This window comes from Notamacropus eugenii, chromosome 7 (genome assembly GCF_028372415.1).
Source record: "Notamacropus eugenii isolate mMacEug1 chromosome 7, mMacEug1.pri_v2, whole genome shotgun sequence".
NCBI classification, from domain to species: domain Eukaryota; kingdom Metazoa; phylum Chordata; class Mammalia; order Diprotodontia; family Macropodidae; genus Notamacropus; species Notamacropus eugenii.
In genome coordinates this window covers 23,534,695-23,557,254 of record NC_092878.1, presented here as the reverse complement: position 1 = coordinate 23,557,254, position 22,560 = coordinate 23,534,695, and the positions used below count along the sequence as shown (strand labels likewise).

General features: G+C 36.0%; 1 protein-coding gene across 2 annotated transcripts in view; it reads right to left on the bottom strand.

Annotated features, from left to right (window-relative positions):
- Positions 1-22,560, bottom strand: part of SPRED1 (sprouty related EVH1 domain containing 1) — a 125,849-nt gene that overhangs the window by 17,883 nt on the left and 85,406 nt on the right. For both annotated transcript variants that reach the window (XM_072625569.1, XM_072625567.1), the window contains exons 3-4: positions 8,396-8,564; positions 7,187-7,236 (exon numbers count right to left, since the gene is read on the bottom strand). In XM_072625569.1, the coding sequence (XP_072481670.1) occupies positions 7,187-7,236; positions 8,396-8,564 (219 nt within the window). The remainder of the gene's footprint in view (positions 1-7,186; positions 7,237-8,395; positions 8,565-22,560) is intronic.

The window sequence follows — 22,560 nt, the reverse complement described above, 5'->3', positions numbered from 1 at the left end:
GCAAACACAATCTTCCCATACTGGTGATACGATGGTCAAGGACGATGCCAGTTGAGATCACAAGTTAAATGATAAAATATTCACAGGAGGAAGGAAATACTGTTTCTCCAAATGGCTAAAGATAGACTGTGATTGGCCTGAGATTCAATTACACTAGGTTGGAGGAGCATTTGTAAACACAGAAAGCAACAAACGGAATCAATTTCAAGGCATTTTTACAGGGACTCATTTCGGTGCTTACTTACAAGGGAATAGATACATTTAAAATTCCACCGCCTATGTAACTCAGTGTATAATGTGAGAAAGTGGCAATTACAGTATTTAAAAAAGATAAAGTTGGGCTGTGCAGCTGGAGCTAAAGCACCCTGGGTTAAGGAAATCTGTACTACACAGGCGGAGATGGGCTGCAGTCAGTTTGTACTGGCTCAGAGATAACTGCTGAATTTTCAGTGTGAGCACTTAAATCTCAGATTAAGCATAAATGTCTCAGACTTTCTAGGCTTTAAAAAATTGAAGAAAATTATAATAGAGTTTAGATATACATGTATACTTCATGCATACTTTTCTTTTCCTGAAGAGACAGCTATTAATTGTTTAGCAGTATATCCCTTAGCAAAGGCAACACAATTTGAAAGAGACTCAGGACATTTCAAAGAAGACCATTCTCTAACTTCCCAAATGTAAAAGTTCAAATATAATTTTTTATCAAGAAAGATGACCAAGAAAACTCAAATCTTATCTCATTATGTCATCTCTATAAAAAAGTCTTCATGAGAGCGGTTGTAATGGGAGTTAAAAATCTTCCCCACCCATTGATAGGCCTCAGGTGGGGCTGTTGAGGGAGGCTTGTTTTGTTTGGGGGTCCACATCCTCTGCTGATGGTGAGGCACTGGGTCACGAGGGGTCATGCCCTTTGGGGCTTACTTTTTAGAGGACGGTTGGTGTACCAGATGAGACTGTTGGCAGCTGTTTTAAGAAGCCTCCCGGCTTTGAAACCCACATGTTGGTGCTTCTCTCTGGTAATGATAAAAGTACTGCCAATAGGCAGACAGTTGGAAGACCTGTCTGTTGGTCCTGCTTGAATTTGCTCTGTTGGTATATGTGATTAATGTAAGGTTGTTGACCCCTCAAAAGCAGCTTTCCTTTTAGAAAAGCAGATCTAAGAACCTGTGCAGCAGACCCTTCTGGGTGCCAGGGTGCTTGTTGATACAACAGTTTACAAACACAATGAAGATATTCTTGATGAAAACATGGGAAAGCAGATTTCTGCAGACAATTTTCTACAACAGATATGATCTTTATTGTGAAAGAGGTGCATGGAAATTCCACTATGCTATTTACTCATTTTAAAGAAGGATTTGACTAAGGAAAACAGAAAGCAGCCTTGGAGATTGTTTTCAAATAAGTAATTTCCTTCCATACCCATATTAAATTCATAAAGAACTACTAGCTTCTGCTTGCAGATGACATTGCACAAACTTCAACGAATCCAAAGACTCACTGAAATCCACACCAATCCAAGAGGTAGTTTAATTAGCTATACTAAAAAATTGTAAGTAGATTAAAAAAAAAAAACTATTGCCTAAACTATGACATGGAGCCCAGACAGGTAACTTTTTAACTAATTCATCAAATACATATTGGAGAGTCACTGTAAGGACAGGAATTGGTATAAGAACTGAGAAGGAAGAGGTATTTGGGAAATTTGTGGTGCTTTCCCTGATCTCAAACTACTCACTAAAAGATAGGAAAAAGAGCAATATTTTTCTGATGATGTTATATGATTATGAGTCTAGAGCACCATAATCCTGGAATTAAATCTGCAAATGTGCAATGGAAGCCATCTGAGCAATAGCAGGAGGCTACAGCACATCACCAAAAACCACTTATAGAGCATTACATACACATATGATTAAAAAAGGTGAGCCTGTCATACAGTGAAAAAGGGTAGTTTGAGAAGAACACTGGTACTGTTGAGATATCAATAGGATAGGAGAGGAATGCTTCAAGAAAGTAAATTATTTGGCTGCAAATGTGAAGAAGTTCAAATATTTACATGATTTTGGAGAAAATGAAGATACCCAAGACATATGACTTGGTAATTTTCATTAAATAAAAACTATGTCATTTTACTGTTATTACTCATATGTAGCACTCCAAAATACTCACAACTAACCTGTCAAATTCAAAACAGCTTAGATTCCAATAATTTTACAAATGTGCTTATTAGAAGAATATAGCCAAAATCATGATTATTATTTAATGTTGGTATAACATTTTAAAAAGACTACCCAAATAAATTACTGTTAGAAAAGCAGTGTGTAACCCCCGAAAGTTTAAGCTATAGTTAAGTGTGAGTAATAAACAATGATATTTTTAATGATTTACAAATGGAAAAAAATATTAGTAATAATTTCCCAACTCTCTGGAGAGACTAATTTTATAAAGGTAAAAGATTCTAGGCATAGTGTATCAACTGTAGTTATGTTTCCTTTATACTCAATACATTCAATTTACTATGCAACTCTAATTCTTCAATCTAAGAGAAGAGCCTCTTAATGCCATTGAGTCAGTTTTTGCCTGTTCTTGCATATTTTACTTCTGCTTCTCTTTAAACTAAAATAGTAACTGGAGGGTTATGACTCTCACTCTCCCCATTCCTAACAATACTGGATTTTAGAAACAGAACTATGAAATAAAGTGTTCTAGAGGATTAAATGTTAGTTGGAAAATCTACACAGTATCTTGTTAATAAGTTAATGGAGTTCCCTTTTCCTTCCCCTTCAAGAGAACATCCATGTGAAGAGGTATTACATTACAATCTACGTAATTCCATTATAGAGAGGTATAGGTTTGACGTTATACTAAAAGACCAGAAATATGAAAAACTGCTCAGTAAGTTATTTTGCAATTCCTTAATTAAAAAAAGATGCTAAATTGTTTTTAATGAATTTGACTTTAGATTACACACACACACACACACACACACGTAGGTATTTACAAGTGCAATTCAACGAGTCTTTTATTACAGGGTTATAAACACCTGAAAAGTAGCGCTTAATGGAAATACTGACATAATCTAAAGTAAAGCACTCGTAGCATTATGTATTCCAGTAACTGGAAAGACACAGGTTTACATTAAAAAAAAATTCTCTGGGAGGAGCAGAAGTGCATAATATGCAAAAAAACACAAAAAACAAAAACTACACATACAGATGTACATTTGCCTTGTCTTCAAATGTCCAAATCAATTATACACCACCTACATTCAATTCTTTTAACCCCATAGCCAACAAAGCAAAGTGCTGGCACAGATTAGAATCTGCATCATCTATAAAGCAATGCACGCCAGTTTTTAATGCACAACGGAAATCTGGTTTGCTCCCAGCTGCTGGTATAATAATTATTGTCCTATGGTTGCTAAGAGATTCTTTGACTTTTTTCCTTAAGACTACTAAAACATTTCTGTGTGCAAAGGCAAAAATGAGGCAGGGGAAAGCAATAAAATGGCTCCAGCTGTAGATGTCCAAGAGAACCTCAGCCAGATGACAGCTGGAGAGAAAATGGAAACCAGACTGAGCTGAGCTCTTCTTCAAAGACTTTCTCTTCACTTTCCCCCCTCTCCCAATTCTTAAAACACTTTAACAACGTTCTGTTCCAAATAAAAGTGATTATGAAGAAGAGATCAGAGGCCACATTACTCTTAAGAACCCTCTTCTAACGGCTGTATTCTGTGAGGTTGTTGTTTTCTTCTACTTGGGTTATAAATAGCAGTGAAAGATTTAGGCAATTATTGTTTTGTTTAAATAGAGATAAAAACTTTATTAAGTTTCTGATGTTTGAAATTACTTTATTTTCCTTTAGGTTTGACCACAAACTTGCAATATAATATTCAAGTTGAATTATACTGTACTTTTACCTGGACTGTAATATTCTCATTGAAAAATAGCTTTTAAATGATATATTTTCTGCCTCTTAAATGAGCTCTGTTTCAAAATTACAACACAATATCTTTTTATTTGGGCATTATGAATGACACAACTGGTGATAGTGCGATGTGGGGAAAGGTGGTTCGATATATTAGAAAACAATGGCTAACTATAAACCATGGAAATGGACAGGGAAAGCACATCTTCTTTAACTCTTTTCATTCTAATATTCTACATAAAGTTGGGTAAATTTTTAAATGAAAAAATTAATTTTGCATAAATGGAAGAGAATGTCAGTAACTGCCCTTTATTGTCCAGAATATGGTTATACAGTTAAAAAACATTACATCTGTGTCATATTTAATGGATCCTATACCATCAAAACACACTGTACAGAAACTATCTGGTCACATAATACACAGACGAAAATCAACTTGAAACTTGCAGAGTTCTTTGTGAATTAATGTAGGATTATACTTATTACCAGGAGTGCCATAAAACTCATTTGCAAGAAACCTTCAGTCTTTCAACTTTGTCTTCAGACAGAAAATCCTCATTAAATGTTATCCCCTGCAAATCAGCACTCAAAAAATTCACATCCTGCCTGCCTGAGGCAAAACCACTTAAGACAATAGAGGTAAATCATAGCCCTTTTTACCATTTTGGCACAAAAATTACAATACCTAATCTTGACAAAGAATAAATCAGTTAAGCACTTCTTAGGGTCAAAGGAGAAAAGATGTCAATTTCTTGCTTAAGACCAATTAAGTCTCATCTTTCATTTGCCTGGAGCATGAAATTTGAGATTTTCTACTTTTATAACTTCAAATCTATTGTGAGATGAGCTTTGTGGATTCTTGATCATTCCAATACACCTAAATAATATACTTCCAGTGTTAGAACTTGCAGCCTTGGCAGGTAAAATAGTAAAGCTTATCTTAAAACAAGCATAGGCCAGCCTTTTTTTTTTAAAAATATAAAGACACTAATTAGCTCATTAAAAAAGCTAAAGAAAGAGAATAAATATAAGTACATTCAAACTTCTTTCCTAGATAATCTTTTAAAGAATCAAATACCACAAATGTAAGGTTTTAATTTAAGTAACTGTAAAATGGATCTTAAGAAATAGTGAAAATGTTATACTTGCCCTGAAGGAATTTATGATCTAAACTTCCAATAAAATCATCACTTTCTATCATGAAAATCTTTGCTTGTAAAATTAAGATTTTCTTAGAAATTTGATGATTTACTACATTAGAAATGAATACATGAAACTTTAAAAAAAATATATGCAGGTTAGTAGATTTAAAACCTCCCATTATTTCTCATTTTAGTTGAAAATTAAAGATTAAACTTTGCAAATAGAAGCCAGAGAAAGTATAGGCAATCTACTGAATTTGTCCATCAATACCTCTATTTCTGGTCAGGTACTATAGAGAGACAATTAACTGGGCCCAGAATTTAAATGGGTTTTAATGTAATAAGGGAACATTGTGAAGCACTTTCAATGATCCTATGATTCTCTTTCAAACAAAAACCTGTTTTTCAAAAGCATCAAATATTCTTTTTGGTATTAATACCAAAAATCTTTATAGAACACCATAATCTCCAAACAATCAAAATGATATGGGCAATGGAGAGATGCAGAGCACAGAGCACATCACATTGCCAAAGACGATCTATACACAAGAAACGGCATTAGATAATTTAGGTAAAATATAATCACAAAAGAACACGTGCTGGTCACATAACCTTGCCAGAACAAGGATATAAAGAAATGGACAAACTGAGTCTTGGGCTACTATCAATGAAATAATAAAAGGCCTCTTGTTAGAAGTTTAGATAATTAGGTTTTTTTTGCAGAGGTTAAGAATAAATTAATGTCAGGTGCAAAAAGATCTTTCTTCTTATATAATCCCTTCTCAATAGTAGGGAAACTTCAAGGGAAGTTTTATTATATCATATTATTATAAAATTATATTATATTATAATTATATTATTATAAAATTATTATTATATTATTTTATTATATTATCTACTAGATATAATGCGAGCTTCTATTATAGAGAAGTATTAGGAAGTGAAGGGGTGCTGCTTCAATCATAATGAGTAACCTAATGGCACAAAAATTTCTCGTTTGTTGGTAAAAAAACATCAAACTTGTTTTATATTATGACCAACAAAACCAAATAAAGAAACATATAAAGCAAGAAGCAAACTTCTCTCACAGAAGCAGAAAGAAATGAATGGAAAGAAGTCTATTTTTAAAAAATAAAAACAGCTTCAATTTAAAAAAGGATTCTTAGGTGATTTCCACTGGGAATAAAGATTTTTTTAATCCTTCTTGGAATGAAAAATGAGGAAAATTTGAAATGGACAGTGCACAGGAGGTTAAATGCTGTTCCTCTGCTTAGGCCTTCTTCTGTTTTAAGTCTCTTAAGTCTAGTGTTTCTGCTGTTCCTGGAAGCAGTAAGGGGTACTGGAGCCACTGTTGGACTCAGAAATGGAGAGACCTGGGTTCACGATCTGACTCTGACACTTCCTCAGTATGTGCCCTGAGCAAGTCTATCAACTGTCTGTGTTTTAGTTTCCTCATCTAGAAAAAAGGAGTTGTGAGGAAAACATTCTGTGACTGGCCACGTGACTGAACAAATGTTAGCTACGCATGCCTCTGTTTTGCTTCCCTGACTCTTTTCTTATCCACTTTCTTTCCTAATTCATCTCTAACTTATAAAGACAGTCCCAGCAGAAAGCATGATTATAAACCAAAAAGAATGTGCTCTTTCAACTGATTACTACAGAAACTTATGAATGCTTCTGTAATGATTTTTTTGGTTTTACAGAATTACCTGAAACTGGCAAAACAGTGTTTATGTGAGCTAATTCGTGGAACACAAAATTTAGCTAAAGTACATGAACTATGTGAAAATACTAGTGAAAAACATTTTTTATCCATATTGCTGCTGGCATCATAGCTACAAAGGAGCTACATAACTACACTTTCAGTCTCAATATATGCTTGAGGCTACGGGGTAGTTAAACCTAGGCAGAATGCACACTTCTAAAAAATTAAGTACATTTCTAAAACTTTGCCTTTTTTCTATAAACTTTTGTTTCTAGTTTGTTGGCTACAGTTTATTAAAGTTTGAGAACATTCTGAATCAGCAACACAATTAGAAAATATAAATCTCTCAAAGATTTGGCTGTCATTTCCTTAGAGCACAATTACAAAAAAAAGAAAAATATATAATACTTACTGGAAAGCTATCTTCAGCTATTTCAACTTCATTCTGTGATGTTAGACAATCTAAGAAAAAAAGGAACAAGGAATTAGGCAAAATTGAGTACACACGTGCACACATACAATGCAACTGATTCCTGTGTCATCCCAATACTGCTGGAAGTTATAGATCATTATGGAGCCCACCTGAGAGTCAGGTAAGCACCAGGCACATGAACTTAACTCCAGACAAACATCAGTGGGAATCAATCAGCAATTGTCCTTCCGTTACAGTGGAACGGTTGTTGACCCCTTTACTATCATTTAACCACTGCAAATTACGACTACTTAGTTGAGTCCAAACTGGGTGAATTAAAGGTCTTCAGACCACTGAGAGGATAGGGCTCAAATAGGAGTAATAAAAAAAATTATGTTATAAAGTATTCTGATTCAGAAATCAGGTCCATATGTAAAATCTACCTCAATGCACCAATATAGTCTGTGTTTCACATGTGTGGGTATGACTGCCCTTGTTAATTACAGCATTAGTACAATAGCAACAATGTAGCACATGTATTAAAGTAAAAACAGATACATAATATAAAGATATTACAGTGAAAAGTTGGTGGGAGTAACGAGGTATGCCAGAAATGACACTAATCTACGTAACTCATTTTCTGTCCTAAAAGACTGTTTTTTTTTTAAATTTGTATTTCTATTACTAAATCTACTATTTTTCAGTTAATTTATCTGCCTACTGCATTCTATCACAGCCTACTGGTCAAACTTCTTTTAATCAATTAGATATATTTAAGAATGAAATAGCATCTTATAATGACTTTACCTCTTTTTTGAAGCCATTTTGTTTTTAATGGGGCTCATTTTTGTTTACAAACATAAGCCAGCTTTCCATGAACTTCTCCTCATTTATAGTCTGTTTAGAAAACATGTTCTTTATGCCACAATTCTCCACCTTCCTTTCAAGTTCTTATGTTACCAGGGTTAAAGTCATCCATTAAAAAAAAGAAAATGTTTCTTGCCATTTTAGTGAACAATGTTTGTAGTCACAAGAAATGCTAAAGCAAAACTTCAGCTTTAGGATAATTCTAAATTGACTGACAATATTGAAAAGGGCTTCATTCCACTGAAAACTTATTTATTTTAAATTTGTAAGCCTTGTGTCAACTTTTGAAGGTCCATTGGAGATAACAGCTACATTAAGTGAGAAGGTAGACATGAAACCTACCTTGAGAAATATCCTCTATAGCTCTTCGAATGCCTCTGTCAAAAGCTCTTGCATCAGCAGGACTTTGAAAAGTAAGGCCAAACTTTTTGTCATCAATCTTCCAGTGATGAAAGGTGGGGGTGACCTTGTTGTAAATGAGGTCCTTCTTTAGCATACATTCTAAAACCACCTACCAGGAATAAAAAATCCTAAGTTAATGCACTCATACTGAAGGTATCTAGTAGACTGAGTTCTTACTGGTGTGTGTGGGTGGTGTAGCTAACCACATTGTTAAATAACTTATTAAAAAAAAATTCAAAGCTAGTTAATATTCACATACTCTATCAAATAAATCCAGAAATTAAGTAGGGTTCAGAATATTCTTTAGGGATAAGTAATTTTTATTTAAAATATTATTTTAGAAATACAGTCATACATAAGTTAATATATTTTCTTTAAAAAGTCATTTACATAAAAAATAAGCACCTTGGATTAGAGGAATGGAGAAAATGTTAGAGAATATTTTATAGCACCTTCATTTGTACATAAGTGATCATTTTTAATGTCTTCCTTTCAAGAATCATGACTTACTCTATTAAACATGCTTATTTTTATTTTGTGATTCAATGAATTAGTCCTTGTGTGGTTGGGTGAGAGATGGGGGTGAAGGGAGAACAGCTAATTAGACCATTCTTGATTCATTAGTTTCCCTCAGTCCAAACATTTAATCCCAGGAATTGAGGAATAGGTAACAGAAACCAGATGTTACAGTGCAAAGAAGTGTTCTTCCTTAGTTACTTCTTCATGCAGTGTGCAGATCCACCTGATGAAATTAGAGGGCAACTGGCTGACCAAAAGCCAGCCATGATTCTGGTGGTCTTTAACAAAAAAGACCCCTGCCAAGCTCTAAAGTAGAGTGACCTCTGGTAGCAGACAATGAGGATGGACTCAAGACACAGTTGAGCTGTATACAGTCTAAGTTTACCTGCCTAGTAGACTCCATACGTCTAATGAGAGCTATATAAGGACTTTATGATAAGACAAAGGACACTGAGACTCTGCAGCATCACAGTCTTAAGTTTTCTTAGTTGGATATTTCCTACATGTGTGTCTCACTACCAGTGTATATGCCTTAGCATTAGTGCCTACTCCTTCCTTCCTGTATGTGCCCATTCTTACTGATACTGTATTTATGGGAGAGTGTGCCTTTGGTTTGTGTGGGAGGATATTTTACAGTGACTGCTCTTATAAACTTGAGCTCATTATGTGCTAGTTATGAAAGGAAGTAAAATAGTGGGGATGCTTATAATTTTAGGAATATGGATCTACAGATTATCCCCTGAACTAGGGATATTCACTTTCCTGGGGAATCCAACAGTAACTGGGAATTCAAGTTGGCAGGGAGCCTCAGAAGAGGCACTATTCCTGTGTGCAGTCATTTCCTTTGGTCTAACTTGTTGTAAATTGAAAGTTTGTACCTAAAGCATAGGAAGAAGGAAGAAGAGAGTTGAAACTTCTTTAAACTTCAGGTTTTTTCCCCTGAATGTATGTGCTGGGCATTGCTGTTTTCTCCTAAATTAAAATGGTAAATTCCTAGATTGAAGACATCTTCAAGTATAAGAAAAGCTTTTATATTAGAAGGATGGTCACCAGATATTCACAATTTCACCAAAGAAGTGAGCTTAAATAAGAGATTTAAGGAAGAATTTCCACATACTAACAGCTGTTAGAAAATGAGTTGCTTAGTGAAGGATGACAGTGTAAATATCAAATATCTGAGATAAGGCTTTGCCCGGGAATCTTTTGGATTGTACTTGTGATTTCTTCAGTATAGGGAGTATGTGGTGAGGGACTCCATCTATCAATCGCAAAAGGCACCTGTTCTGTAACTTAGATGATTGCCTGTGGATTCTGGTGCCATGGTGTATATGTCAGAGGTCAGTTGTCAAAGGGGGAAGAGGCAGTATGATGTGGGAAAGGAACAGTGAGATGATACCTTGTAATCAGAAGGCCTAGATTATCTTCTACTATGATTATATAAACTATTCTTGGAGTTTCCACCACAGCTAATATTTAATGTTAAAAGCACGCTTAATACAAATAAGTGTCCTACAAAAAAGAATTCTAAACTAATAAGGTTAATTAAATAAATGGATGGAAAACTTCAAGTTCTAAATAGCTTATAGCATGTATCCTATTTGATAATCCTACTTGAAGTAATGGAAGAATTTTACTACAGACAATGAGTATTCTAATTTAAAACTGACAAAAGGAACCTAATATTAAGAATAAAACAACATGTGTAAAATGTGACAAGAAGATGTATCCAACTACTCTTGTGAAGAGTGAGAAGAGAAATCATGTATAGGAAATTACTAATTACAACTGGAAACCACAACCCTCTTTCAGTAGCATTAGTGCTTTGCTAAAGATGAGACTAATATTTCAAGGCTCTTATACAGCACAATTCAACCATATTAAAATGGTGTTTGGGACCTTTTCCCCCAAGGTGGCGTGAAGCCAAAGAAGGAAGCTGTTGTCTCCCCCCAAGACAGAAGCCAAGTCCAAGGCCTTGAAGGCCAAGAAAGCAGTGTTGAAGGGTGTCCATAGCCATAAAAAGAAGAAGATACGAACACCCCCCCACCTTCCGGTGACTCAAGACACTAAGACTGAGAAGGCAGCCCAAATACCCTCAGAAAAGTGCCCCTCAGAGAAACAAGCTTGATCACTAGGCCATCATTAAGTTTCCCTTGACCACTGAGTCTGCTGTGAATTAGACTGAGGACAACAACACCCTAGTTTTCATTGTGGACGTCAAGGCCAACAAGCATCAGATCAAGCAGGCAGTAAAGAAGCTGTATGACATAGATGTGGCCAAGGTCAACACACTGATCCAGCCTGATGGAGAGAAGAAAGCTTATGTCCGGCTTGCTCCAGACTATCATGCTTTGGATGTTGCCAACAAAATTGGAATCATCTAAACTGTGTTCACCTGTCTCACTGCACCTACAATGAAAAGTTCTCCCCGGAAAAAAAAAATGGTGTTAGTGGGTTTAGGGTGTGTCCCCCAAGGTGTGAACCACAGGAAATTGGTTTTATTTGGATTTTTCCTATCACTATGACTGTGATGATAAATATGCGGGGGGCTGCGGTAGGAGGGCACAGAGAAGAGGAAATAATTTATATCTGAGGAACAAATGATAAATTCGTGAAAACTATGAAAAGTCTTTTGGTTTTAAGAATTTTCAGGATATTTTAAACATGATTAAATTAGGAAGTAATTCAGATTCTTTCTACAACTGCCTCTGCATTCTAACAAACAATTTTCTAAAGGTAAGTCTTTCAAATGTTTTATACTAGATAACAACTTACCATAACATATCAGTTTAAATTCCCCTAAGCAATTTAGTTGTAGTAATTTCCAGAAAATCTGCAATTCCCAAATGGCATATAATTTTGAGACCCTTTTCTGACAAAATATGTGCTATTTTATTATGTTTTTTAAATCCAACAATTCAGAGTTCCACCTAAAAAAAATATGTACTAACAGGCTATGCTATTTGATGTGAAAAGATGTCAAACTAATTTTAAAAAGCAGAGACAGATTTTTTCAGTATGCCTTTTATCTACAGAACTCAAAATAACCTCTTATTTTGTTCACATTTCAGAAATAAAACAAGTTTACTTTTTAACATCCAGAATTCACAAAAGGATAAAACTAATTATTAGAAAAACTATGTCATTTTTAAATTCATAAAGAGATAGGAAAACAAACTATTTCTTAAGATTTATCTTTCTGTATCACTGAGCATTAAAGTGATTCTTACAGCCTGTGTGTTTCTGACAGCAAAGAAAAGTAGAACAATATTTGAACCAAGGTTACATTGTATACTGGGAAATTTTTTTGTACTTAAATAATAGTCTTTAATTGTTCTGCAGCTGTAGTTTCATTTCACCATGCAACATGCAAATTACTTAGACAACTGAAAAATATCTGATGAATGAATACAAATTTATCTGAGGCATAAAGCACTTCAAGACTGGTACTTTTGTTAGTTCACTGCATTAAAAAGGGACTCCTCAAATTCCTTTCTCATTTTCAGGTTCCATCCTCAGATTAGGGTCTGAAATTTTCTATTTGACAAAAGATGTTTACATATTTGACTACATCCAAATAGCCTGCTAAGATCAAACGTTTATAAAGGCTTCTAGTTTAATCTACTTGCTGTTTTCTAATACGAAACATGGAATAGTTATTACTATTTTTCTACTGGTAGCTTCACAGGCAAAACAACCCACAAATCTCAAGAACTGAATTTAGCCTCAATTGAGTAGCAAGATGGGGTAAGCAACCACACATCCACACCACCAAAAGTCAAATACCCCCCCGCCCACATTCCTACCCCTACCTTGACTAGATTGCGAACTATTTGTGTATATCAATCGGTACTCAAAATCAGAAAACAAAGCAAGTAGGAGAATTATTCAAATGGCTTATTCTAGCCATGTGAGATCCACAGCAATTTATAGATAATACTGCAAGAGAATGGCACAACAGACAGGTAGCCTAAGAAAAGATATTCACAAAATATAAATCTTGGACGAAGCACTCCAGATTTCTCGTGCAGATGCTCTACTGAGGATTTAGACGGAAGTAAGCAAGAATTACAAAGAATGAAAATGCAGATGAGTTGCAAATCCACATAGGTGGAGGGAAGGTCCATACAATGAGGAAATTGTGAATCCAAGTATAAGGTCTCATACTTTATCAATGTGCAGAAAAAAATAATTTAAAGATGAAAGTGCTTTTTAGAGACCATGTGGTCTAAGTGTCTCATTTTGTAGATGGAGCAAGTTCATGAGGTCATCCAACACATTTACATAATATATCTGCACAATGTAAGGAGATAGAGGAATAAAATTCACTTTTTCCACTGCAGTATGCTGATTCCTCTAGCAACAGTAGTAGTCCCAAATTTCCACGCAGATGAGTTTAATATCACAAAATGGACAGCTGAGATATTTATCCAAACTGCAGCAGGGCTATATGACTCTTGCCAATGAAGTCAGTACTGTCAGGTGAGTAGTCCACTAAGTTTAAGAACTTAGGGATGCTGGCAGACAAACAAACTTACAGGTCAGCATGGTGTCAGTTACTAATTACTGATCTAATAAAGGGAGTTAGTTTACCTGACCCTCTTTAGGAGTTCTAAATAAGATTCATTCATCAGCAAATATCTGATCCAAGAGGAAATGAACAATTGTGAGTCTTGCCAAAACTATTTACTCGTTGCTAGAGACAATAACACAGTCTTTAAGTTGTTCAATTAATGATTGTGATATTTAAAATTCAGACCAAGATTATTACTGAGAAACACGAACAGTAATGGTAAACTTCCTGAGTTGGGAACTTCTCAAAGTGTGTGAACATGATAAAGTCACTATGGTATGTATTATTTAGATTTCTGTGACATTTAATGGCTGGAGAGAAGGTAAACAGAAGTTAAAAGTCTCAATGACTCCACTTTTCTTTCTATTTCATAGATGGGTGTTCACATATTACCCTGGCTTTAGAAAATGGTTAACTTTGATAGTTCACAATGTAATCATTACAGTTATTAATTTTTTAAAAGATTTCTGTTTCAAAATTTTTCAACAGAGAGAGCAAGAATTTCCATGTATACAAAGGACTGTGTATGAAACCATAAATCTGTTTCTGATTGTTTATTTTTTTAAATATGTGAAAATTCCACACATTACTTTCAAAACAGTTCTTGTCTGTGCTTTCTCCTGAACTTCTGTTTAGAGATTTGTTTTTAACAAAACCCAATAGCACAAATTTTTCATGAACCTGAAAACATAAAACCCATCTAATGCCAAAGCAAATTATAGAGATGAAAACTTTTTTAAGTTAAAGAGGAATCTATAACTTCCTAATATATTAAATTATATTAAAAAGTTCAATCCAAGAGAGAAATAATTATGTAAACTTTGTTTTTATCATGCTTTTTACAAATACACAAAGTTACCTAGTGCCATATGCAATACCATCTACCACCTCGATGTCTTCCCCTTCCCAATAACCTGTTTCAAGATGAAAGTGAGTTTCATCATCTACTTTCTGGCATCAAAACAAGTCACAGTACTCAATCGGAAAGAACTGCTTTTTAGCACATGTTCAAATACGTTATTGTAGTAATTATGAATATAGTTCTCTTAGTTCAAGGAAGAACTTTCTTTACTAAATATGGATATCAACAAAACAGCACACATCCATCATCAAACCTTAATTTGGCCGTCAAGTTCTAATCAGAGTGTGAATCATGACAATTGGCCCTTTTAAAGACTAATATACAGGGTAGAATTACTTGACCAATATTTTTGGACATTAATTTAAAATTAAGGTGCATAAGTCTTATAATTAAAAGCAGCATAATTAGCTAAACATCACCTCCTCTTTCAAAAGCACCTACAAATTGTTTGTAGAATCAGTATCAAGAAAGACATTTTATTCTCATCTTTTTACAAAGACTAGCAAACCCTACCAAGCTAGGGTTGAATGGAATTGTTGGATATAGACTGGCTGGAGCCAGCTCTAGGAAGGTGACTTGAAGACTGGAAGAGGAAGTGCATAATTATGTCAAGTGTATTTGGTATAAACGGCTTTGCATTCCAACAGATCCAAACAAGCTGGGTAAGAAAGCCCAGGAGACAATAAATTTCAACTCTTTCCTAGATGAAATCAGTACCTTGATGGGCCTGGGGTAGGGGAGTGAAATGAAAATAGATTTTGTTAATTGAAGAACAAAACACACAATGTCAGGGGATTTAGAGAAAGGCCCCCAGTATAATGGGTAGACACCCCGCTCTGCTCCCCCCCTGCAGAATTTATGGAAGGAAATGAACAAAAGTGGCGCAGGAAAAAGCATGAGTGAATTGGAATTTGTGCCTATGTCAATGAGATCTTAGATCCACCCAAGCTTCTGTCTTGATGTTCTTTAGCATTTCTTCTATAGAACTGTGGTGTTGGCAGAGAGGTGAGGACAGAAGAGGGAACCAAGGAAAGGGAGAAGAGAATTACAGGATTAATGGAAGGGAAAGGAAATGGAATAATGGGAAACAGTGTTCAGGAAATGCCTCACAAGAGTTTGTACCCACTTGTAAGAGAGGATTGGAGATTTCAGGGAAACCTAGGAAAACTTGTACAAAATGGGGCAGACTGAAGTGAGCAGAAGCAGAACACTGTATACAAGAACAAAATCCAATACAAAAACAATTAACTATCAAAGGATTAAGAACTCTGGTCAATGCAAATAACACATTTTTCAGAGAAGTGATGATAAAGCCTCTTGCCAGAGGGATGACAGACTTAAGGTGCAAAATAATAAATTAATTTTTGGACACTGCCCCTGCTCAATAAACTTCAGTGGCTCTCTATTGCCTCCAGGAGTAAATATAAGATGCTCTGTTTGGCAGTCAAAACCTCTTGTCACCCAGTCCCCTCCTACCTTTCCAATCTTCTTACACTTTACTCCCAACACATACTCCTCAATCCAGTGACTTTGGCCTCCTGGTTTTTCCACGAACAAGACTCCATTTCTCAGTTCTGGGAATTTTTTCTGGCTGTTCCATGCTCTTTCTCCTCTGCATCGTTATCTCCATTTTATAGATGTCAAAACCAAGGCTCAGAAAGATTAAATGATCTGCCCACGGTTAGACAACTAGTAGTAAGTTGTAACCAAGAATGAAATTCCGTTTTCCTGCCTCCAAGCTCCAGTGCTTAATCCATCATGCACTTTACTGAGCCACAGAGATGAACTTTTCATTTAAATCCCAGTCAGTCTTCTCTTTTCACATGTTTTTAAAAAACAAGCTTAGTTATGCTTCTCTCTGTTCACAGCAGATGAAACAGCAAATTACAAAGAGAACTCCTCTAAGTAGGTAATGCAAATGGCAGAGAACAGAGAGAATTATAGGAAGTTAATATAAGAGCTCAGAGCCCAGAAACTTGAGATCATTAAGAGTAAAGACAAAGCCTTACTAATCTCAACAGGCACTAAGGGCATCTCTGTATTTATAGTAATACAAATATGAGTTATCAAGAAAAGTTTAGAGTTTGGGAATCAAAAGTACATTTTAAACAGCTATCTTCCCCAAACAAGTTTTGGTACTTAAAGGGACAAACCTCATAGTTAAGCCAAACATCATATTAATCAAAATGAAAGTTCAAATAGTTGATACAAAATGATTACCAAACTGTTAAGTATTTTAATTAAACAGATGGAAGGCTGAAAGAGTGTGGGAATAGATAGTCTTGCTGACACCATCTAGAGTGAAATCAGAGAAGAGCTTCGGCTTTCATAGTTGCACCATCATTCATTACACATAACACAGAGAATTCAACTGTAATAAATGCTTGTGTTTTAAACTACTGTTTTGGCAGTTTTGCGGGCCTTTTTCTTTCTATAATATTTCATCATGTGTTAAGAATTCTTATTATTTTCTCTTATAAGTGTTTTACATTTTCTCCTTTTTAATATCCAAAGATTTTAAATATATATATAGCAAAGGGAGAAAAGAGGGTAGTGTTCTCCTTAACCTCTAGTCGCTGGCAAGCACTAATCTTTTTAATGCCCCCCTGAATCCTTTCTTCCCGTCCCACTGACACTGGTCAGTCAGTACTGTGGTGATCTGTCTCGCCATCCAGAGCTCAGGCTGGATCCTTTTTCCAAGGTGACTTATAGAGACTGTCAAGTGCTATGTTCAAGAAGCTTCTATGTGAAAGTGTGATCCTTCAGGCAGGGGAATATTGTATTTGCTGAGGTAGGAGGGATCGCAAATGACATGAAGAGACATATACTAAGACAATTATTTAGCAATGAAGAGTCCATAGGTATGGGAAATGCTGGGAGCAATAACCATGATAGTAGCTTTCTCATTGAAGGAGATGGAATCTGGAGGCTTTGGTTTCACATACTGTTACTGCCCAGCTGTTTGTGTTCCAAGACTTGTGCCTACAACCACCAAATTCTGTTAATCATACACAGTTCTGCTCTACCTTCAACTCATAGTTTACACTTGAGAAATGTGGCTAAAGCTTTGCCCCTGGTTGTGACAATATGGGAAGGTTCTAGTCAGTATCACACTGCCTGTGCAGCCACAGCTCATGCTGGGTCGCAACCCCAAGCTAGGATTTACTATAATTCATGTACAATACCAGCTGAGCTGGGTGCTTGCTGTTTGGCTCAACACTTCTATATTATCATCGGCTAGGTGGTATAGTGGGGATCGAGAGCTGGGCCAGGAGTCAGAAGACCTGAGTTCAAATCCAGTTTCAAACAGTTACTTAGCTGTGTGGCCTGGGCCAAGTCATTTAACCTCTGTTTGCCTTAGTTTCCTCACCAGTAAAATAGAGATAATATTAGCACCTACCACCCAGGGTTGTTGTGAAGATCTAATGAGATACCTGTAAAGTGCTTAGCACGGTGTCTGGCAGTAGTAAATGGTATATAAATGCTAATTATTATTAGCTATTATTATCTCATTCCCCAATGACTTCCAAAGCATTTGTTTTCTTATACTTAAACAGTGTAGAACCCACATTTATGAAGATGAAAGCCTCCAATTCAGTGAAGATTAAGACCATTCAATTTGGACTTCCTCAGCTCCCCTCCACTATTTCACCAAACCTCTAATCCTCATCATACCTTTACACCCCCCTCATCCCCCACCTCTTCCCTCCCTCTCCCCATTCTGTCTCCCTTTTCCCCACAGAATCCTTTTACCCAAATCCCTGATCCCATTCCCTTCTAGGACCTAGCTATAGTATCTTCTCTTAAGCATTTTCAGTTTTTTTCCTTGTTATTGATGCCTTCCCATATATCTTCATATATAATTAGGTCTTTGTGATCATTGCCTCTTCTACCACATCTCATCTATCTATCATTTTTTCTCCTGACCCATATTATTGAACTCCAACTTGGGTCCCTCAATACTCAATCAAACCTTCTCTAAAGTCGCCAATAATATATGCTGTTTAGTATGCTGTAATCGAAGGAAGACTATATCCCAAGAGTAGCCCAATAATCTATCACTGAAATTCCCTTCAGTAGAAATCTTAAAACATAGGATGACACTACTTGTCAGGTATGTTATACATGGCAACCTTTACAGGACAGATTGGATTAGATGGCCTCTAAAGATGACTGTACACTTAATGCAGCCTTTAAGCCTGAGATGCAACAGAGCACAGATCAGTACTCTGCTGCTTATGCTCAATTTGGTCTGCCAATTAATACCAAGAAAACAGAGGTTGTCCCCCTAGAAAACCGAAGGTATCTAGAGTTACTGTGCTGATCTCACTGCTGTATGCCTGTGAAACCTGGACAGTCTACTAGGGCCATGTCAGGAAACTGAATCGCTTCCATTTGAATTGCTTAGGAAGATTCTGAAGATCACCTGGCAAGAAAAGGTACTAGACACCGAAGTCTGTCTTCTCTTGAGCTGAACTGCCAAGCATTGAAACTCTACTGCTGAGAGTCCAACTCTGATTGGCTGGCCATGTTGTTAAATGTTGAACATACATTTGTTCAAAAGACTATTTTACTAAGAACTCACCCAAGGCAAGCCCTAACACAGAGGTCGTAAGAAGTGATACAATGATACTCTCAAGGTCTCTCTGAAGAACTCTGGTACTGATTGTGAGACATGGGAGACACTGGCACAGGGCTGCCCATCATGGCATGCCCCCATCAAAATAGACATTGAGCTCTTTGAGCAAAGCAGAATTGCAACAGCTCAAAAGAAAGGTAAGATGTGCAAATTTAGCGATATCTCCATCCCAAATGTTCATATAGACTATTTGCACCTGACATGCGGCAGAGCCTTCCAAGCTCATACAGGTTTGGTCAGCTAGTCAGACACACTGAACACTGCCCCCGACATTACGATGTCATTTGTGTCCTCTTTGATTTCAATGGCTAAAAACAAACAATGGGTCAGATGGATTCTAAAGCTGTATGACCTCCTCAAATGGCAAATCCAGTGGTCTCTTTTCAGTCGCTCTCTTCTGTTTTCTTCTAGAATATTTTCTATTTCCATACCTTTAAGAAATGCTCCAGCTCAATAATAAAAAGTGAAATTCAATCAAAACAATCCTGAGATCCAGTGAATTGGCAAAGATGCCACAAGATAGCTAAAGTCAGCGGTGGAAGCACTGTGATTAGATCGACATCACTAGCATGTTGTTGGTGAATCTGTGAGTTATAAGTACAAAAAATGTCCATATCCTCTGACCCAGACATTCTATTACTATGCACACAGCTGAAAGAGGCCACTGATTAAGATGGAAAAAAAAGTCCCTGTACAGATCAAAATATTTAAAGTAGTCCCTTCTGTGATCACAAAGAATTAAAAACAAAGTAAATGCTCAATGACTGGGGAATGGCAAAACAAATTGGTTACATGAATGCAATAGTTATAACCATGCTATAAAATGTGAAGAATATAAAGAATACAGAAAAATATATATGAACTGATGTAAAATGAAGGAGAGTCAAGAAAACAATGTATATGACTATTTACAATACTGAAAATGGAAAAAAATAAAAAGGAAATGTTGCAAAATTACAAAGAATCTCTAAGAACTAACTGAAGAAACATCCCATTCCACTCCTTTACAGAGGTGGGAGGTCCACCAGAGTGATACAGTGCATTTATTTTCTGGCTTTTTATGTATTAATTGGGTTAATCAGATTACTTAATTATTGATTTTTTTCCTCCTTTAAAAAAAATATTTGTAATATGAGATGGCTGGGGGGTTGAGGGTAAGATACTGGGAGAAATTCTAGTGCTGTGAAAAAAGGAAAAGATACCAATAAAAAAACTCCAGCGTTTCAGTGATTTCATTTTGCCCACAGAATAAAGTTCAAACTTCTTTTTCTAGGAATCAAGACCAAAATTTATAGTTTGGTAGTATTCTAACTCTTGAGGGTTGTGAAGAAAAGTGCCAGGTAAGAAATAGGCTCTGTTCACCAAATTCTGGTGAATCCCTTGGGGGAAAGATAACGAGTTCTAGCTTGAGCTCTCAAACTCAAGATGAGCTTGAGAATTTCACAATGATACACTGTTTTATGTTCTTAAGCAAAAAGGGTATATATTTAGGGGTAGCCCAAACAGCATGACACAGACTGTATTCTTAGTGGAAAATATCAGGAGGGGACTTACCCTAGAGGAAGACAGGTGGTACAGTGGATAGAATGTTGGATCTGAAGTTAGGAAGACCTGAGATTAAATTCAACTTCAGATATTTACTAGGTTGGTGACCTTGAGCAAGTCACTTAACCTGTCTGCCTCAGTTTCCACAAGTGAAAATGTGGATCATAACAGTACTGACCTTTGGAGGCTGTTGTGTAGATCAAATGAGATAATACTAGTGAAATTCTTGGCACGGTCCCTGGCATCTAGCAGGCATTTAATAAATGCTTTCCCCTTTCTTCTTTTATCTCTACATGCCTGTCCATTCAAATTTTCCAACACCAACTATTTCTGCACATAAACACAAACCAGTTTTCCTACCAAGAGTTTTTAAACAACAAACAAACATTTTTAATGACTTTCTTTACTATTCTTCACTTCTGGCGTACAACGTCTCCTCTCCACCCCCAACCTATAGCCAACAAACTGCAATGGGGATTTCTGTTCTACACAGTAAAATGTCATAATGCATTTCTGTGGGCAAAACTGATGTAAACCATTAGTGATTAAAATGCATTCTTTTTCTGAAAAGGTGGAATTCAACATAAATTAACTTCCAAACATGCTATGTCCCAATTTTTTCCATAGAAGCTATGATAGAAATAGTGGCTAACGTGGGACCTGCAATACTGTATACTTGCTGTAAAAAAATTATTATTATTAAAAATAATTGCAATGGTACTAATTTAATTAAAGAAAACATAAAATTGAGTAACAATTATTTTCTTCCTTCCCTCTTTCCCACCCTCCAATTTGATTATTAGCATTGAAGCAGAATGAAGAGGTAAAGGTTAGGGGAAATTCGAGTTCTAAAAGTTGATGACATTAATTCTTTGCTATATCTATTGTATTTTCTAAACTTGTTACTTTTTTTTCCCATCATATGGGTATCACTAATATTATACAGCTGAAACTAATACTTCATGATGCTTATGATTGTTTTAGAGAAGACCTGTACAACCTGCAGCTTGCTTATGGCTGGCAGGCATGCCAAAGAAAACATGTAAAAAACATGAAAAATGTAGAGGAGGTTTTCCTCTACATTTTTTGCAGGCCTGTTTTAGAGTTTCAAATGGAACTGTGTTAGAGCCAGAAAAATGCATGAATATATTTTCTTCAGGAAACTTGTCTAAGAGGTGGAAGTGAAGGAAAAAAAATGCAACTTAAAGGTTTTTGCTTGTGTCAAAGAATTTCCTTGAGGTATTTGAGTTATAGAGAGTAGGAGTAGAGGAGATATAAAGTACCAGGGATCCTAAGGGGAAGAACAAAAGATTTGGGTGACGGCATCCAAGATCAGATACAGTGGAACGAGTGCTAGATTGGATGCCAGGGGATGTGAGTTCAGACCCTAAGATTCACATTTTACCTAGTAAAGTACTATGCAATCTTAAAGATCTTTACAAAGTGTTAGCTACTATTATGTGACCTTGAGGAAGCTTCTAAGTCTCAGCTTTTTCTGTTACAGAGAGGGGTGTGAATTAGAGGACTTCTACTATTTCCTTTCAGCTCTAGACCCATGATCCTGATAAGCTACAGAGTTCTCAATATCAGCCACTAGGTGATGCCGATGCCAACGCCAATGCCACTTAACTGAACTGATTTCTCCAAGATTATCCATGATCTCCTAAAATGCCACATTTAAGGGCCTTTTCTCAATTTTAATCCATAACTATTCTGAAGCAGGACTCATTCTCTCATTCAGTATAATCTCTCTCCTCTTTCTGTTTTCATAACATCAGTTTCTCCTGGTTCTCCTCTCTTCTGTTCCTTCACTGATGTTACATCTTCTTACTGTGTAAGTCCCTCATGGCTCTGTCATGGGATCTCTTCTCTTTTTGCCCCCATTATCTCCTTTGGCAGTTTCATCAGTTCTCAGGATTCAATGCTAATATCTAGGCAGATAATTCCATATATATGTATGTATGTATGCA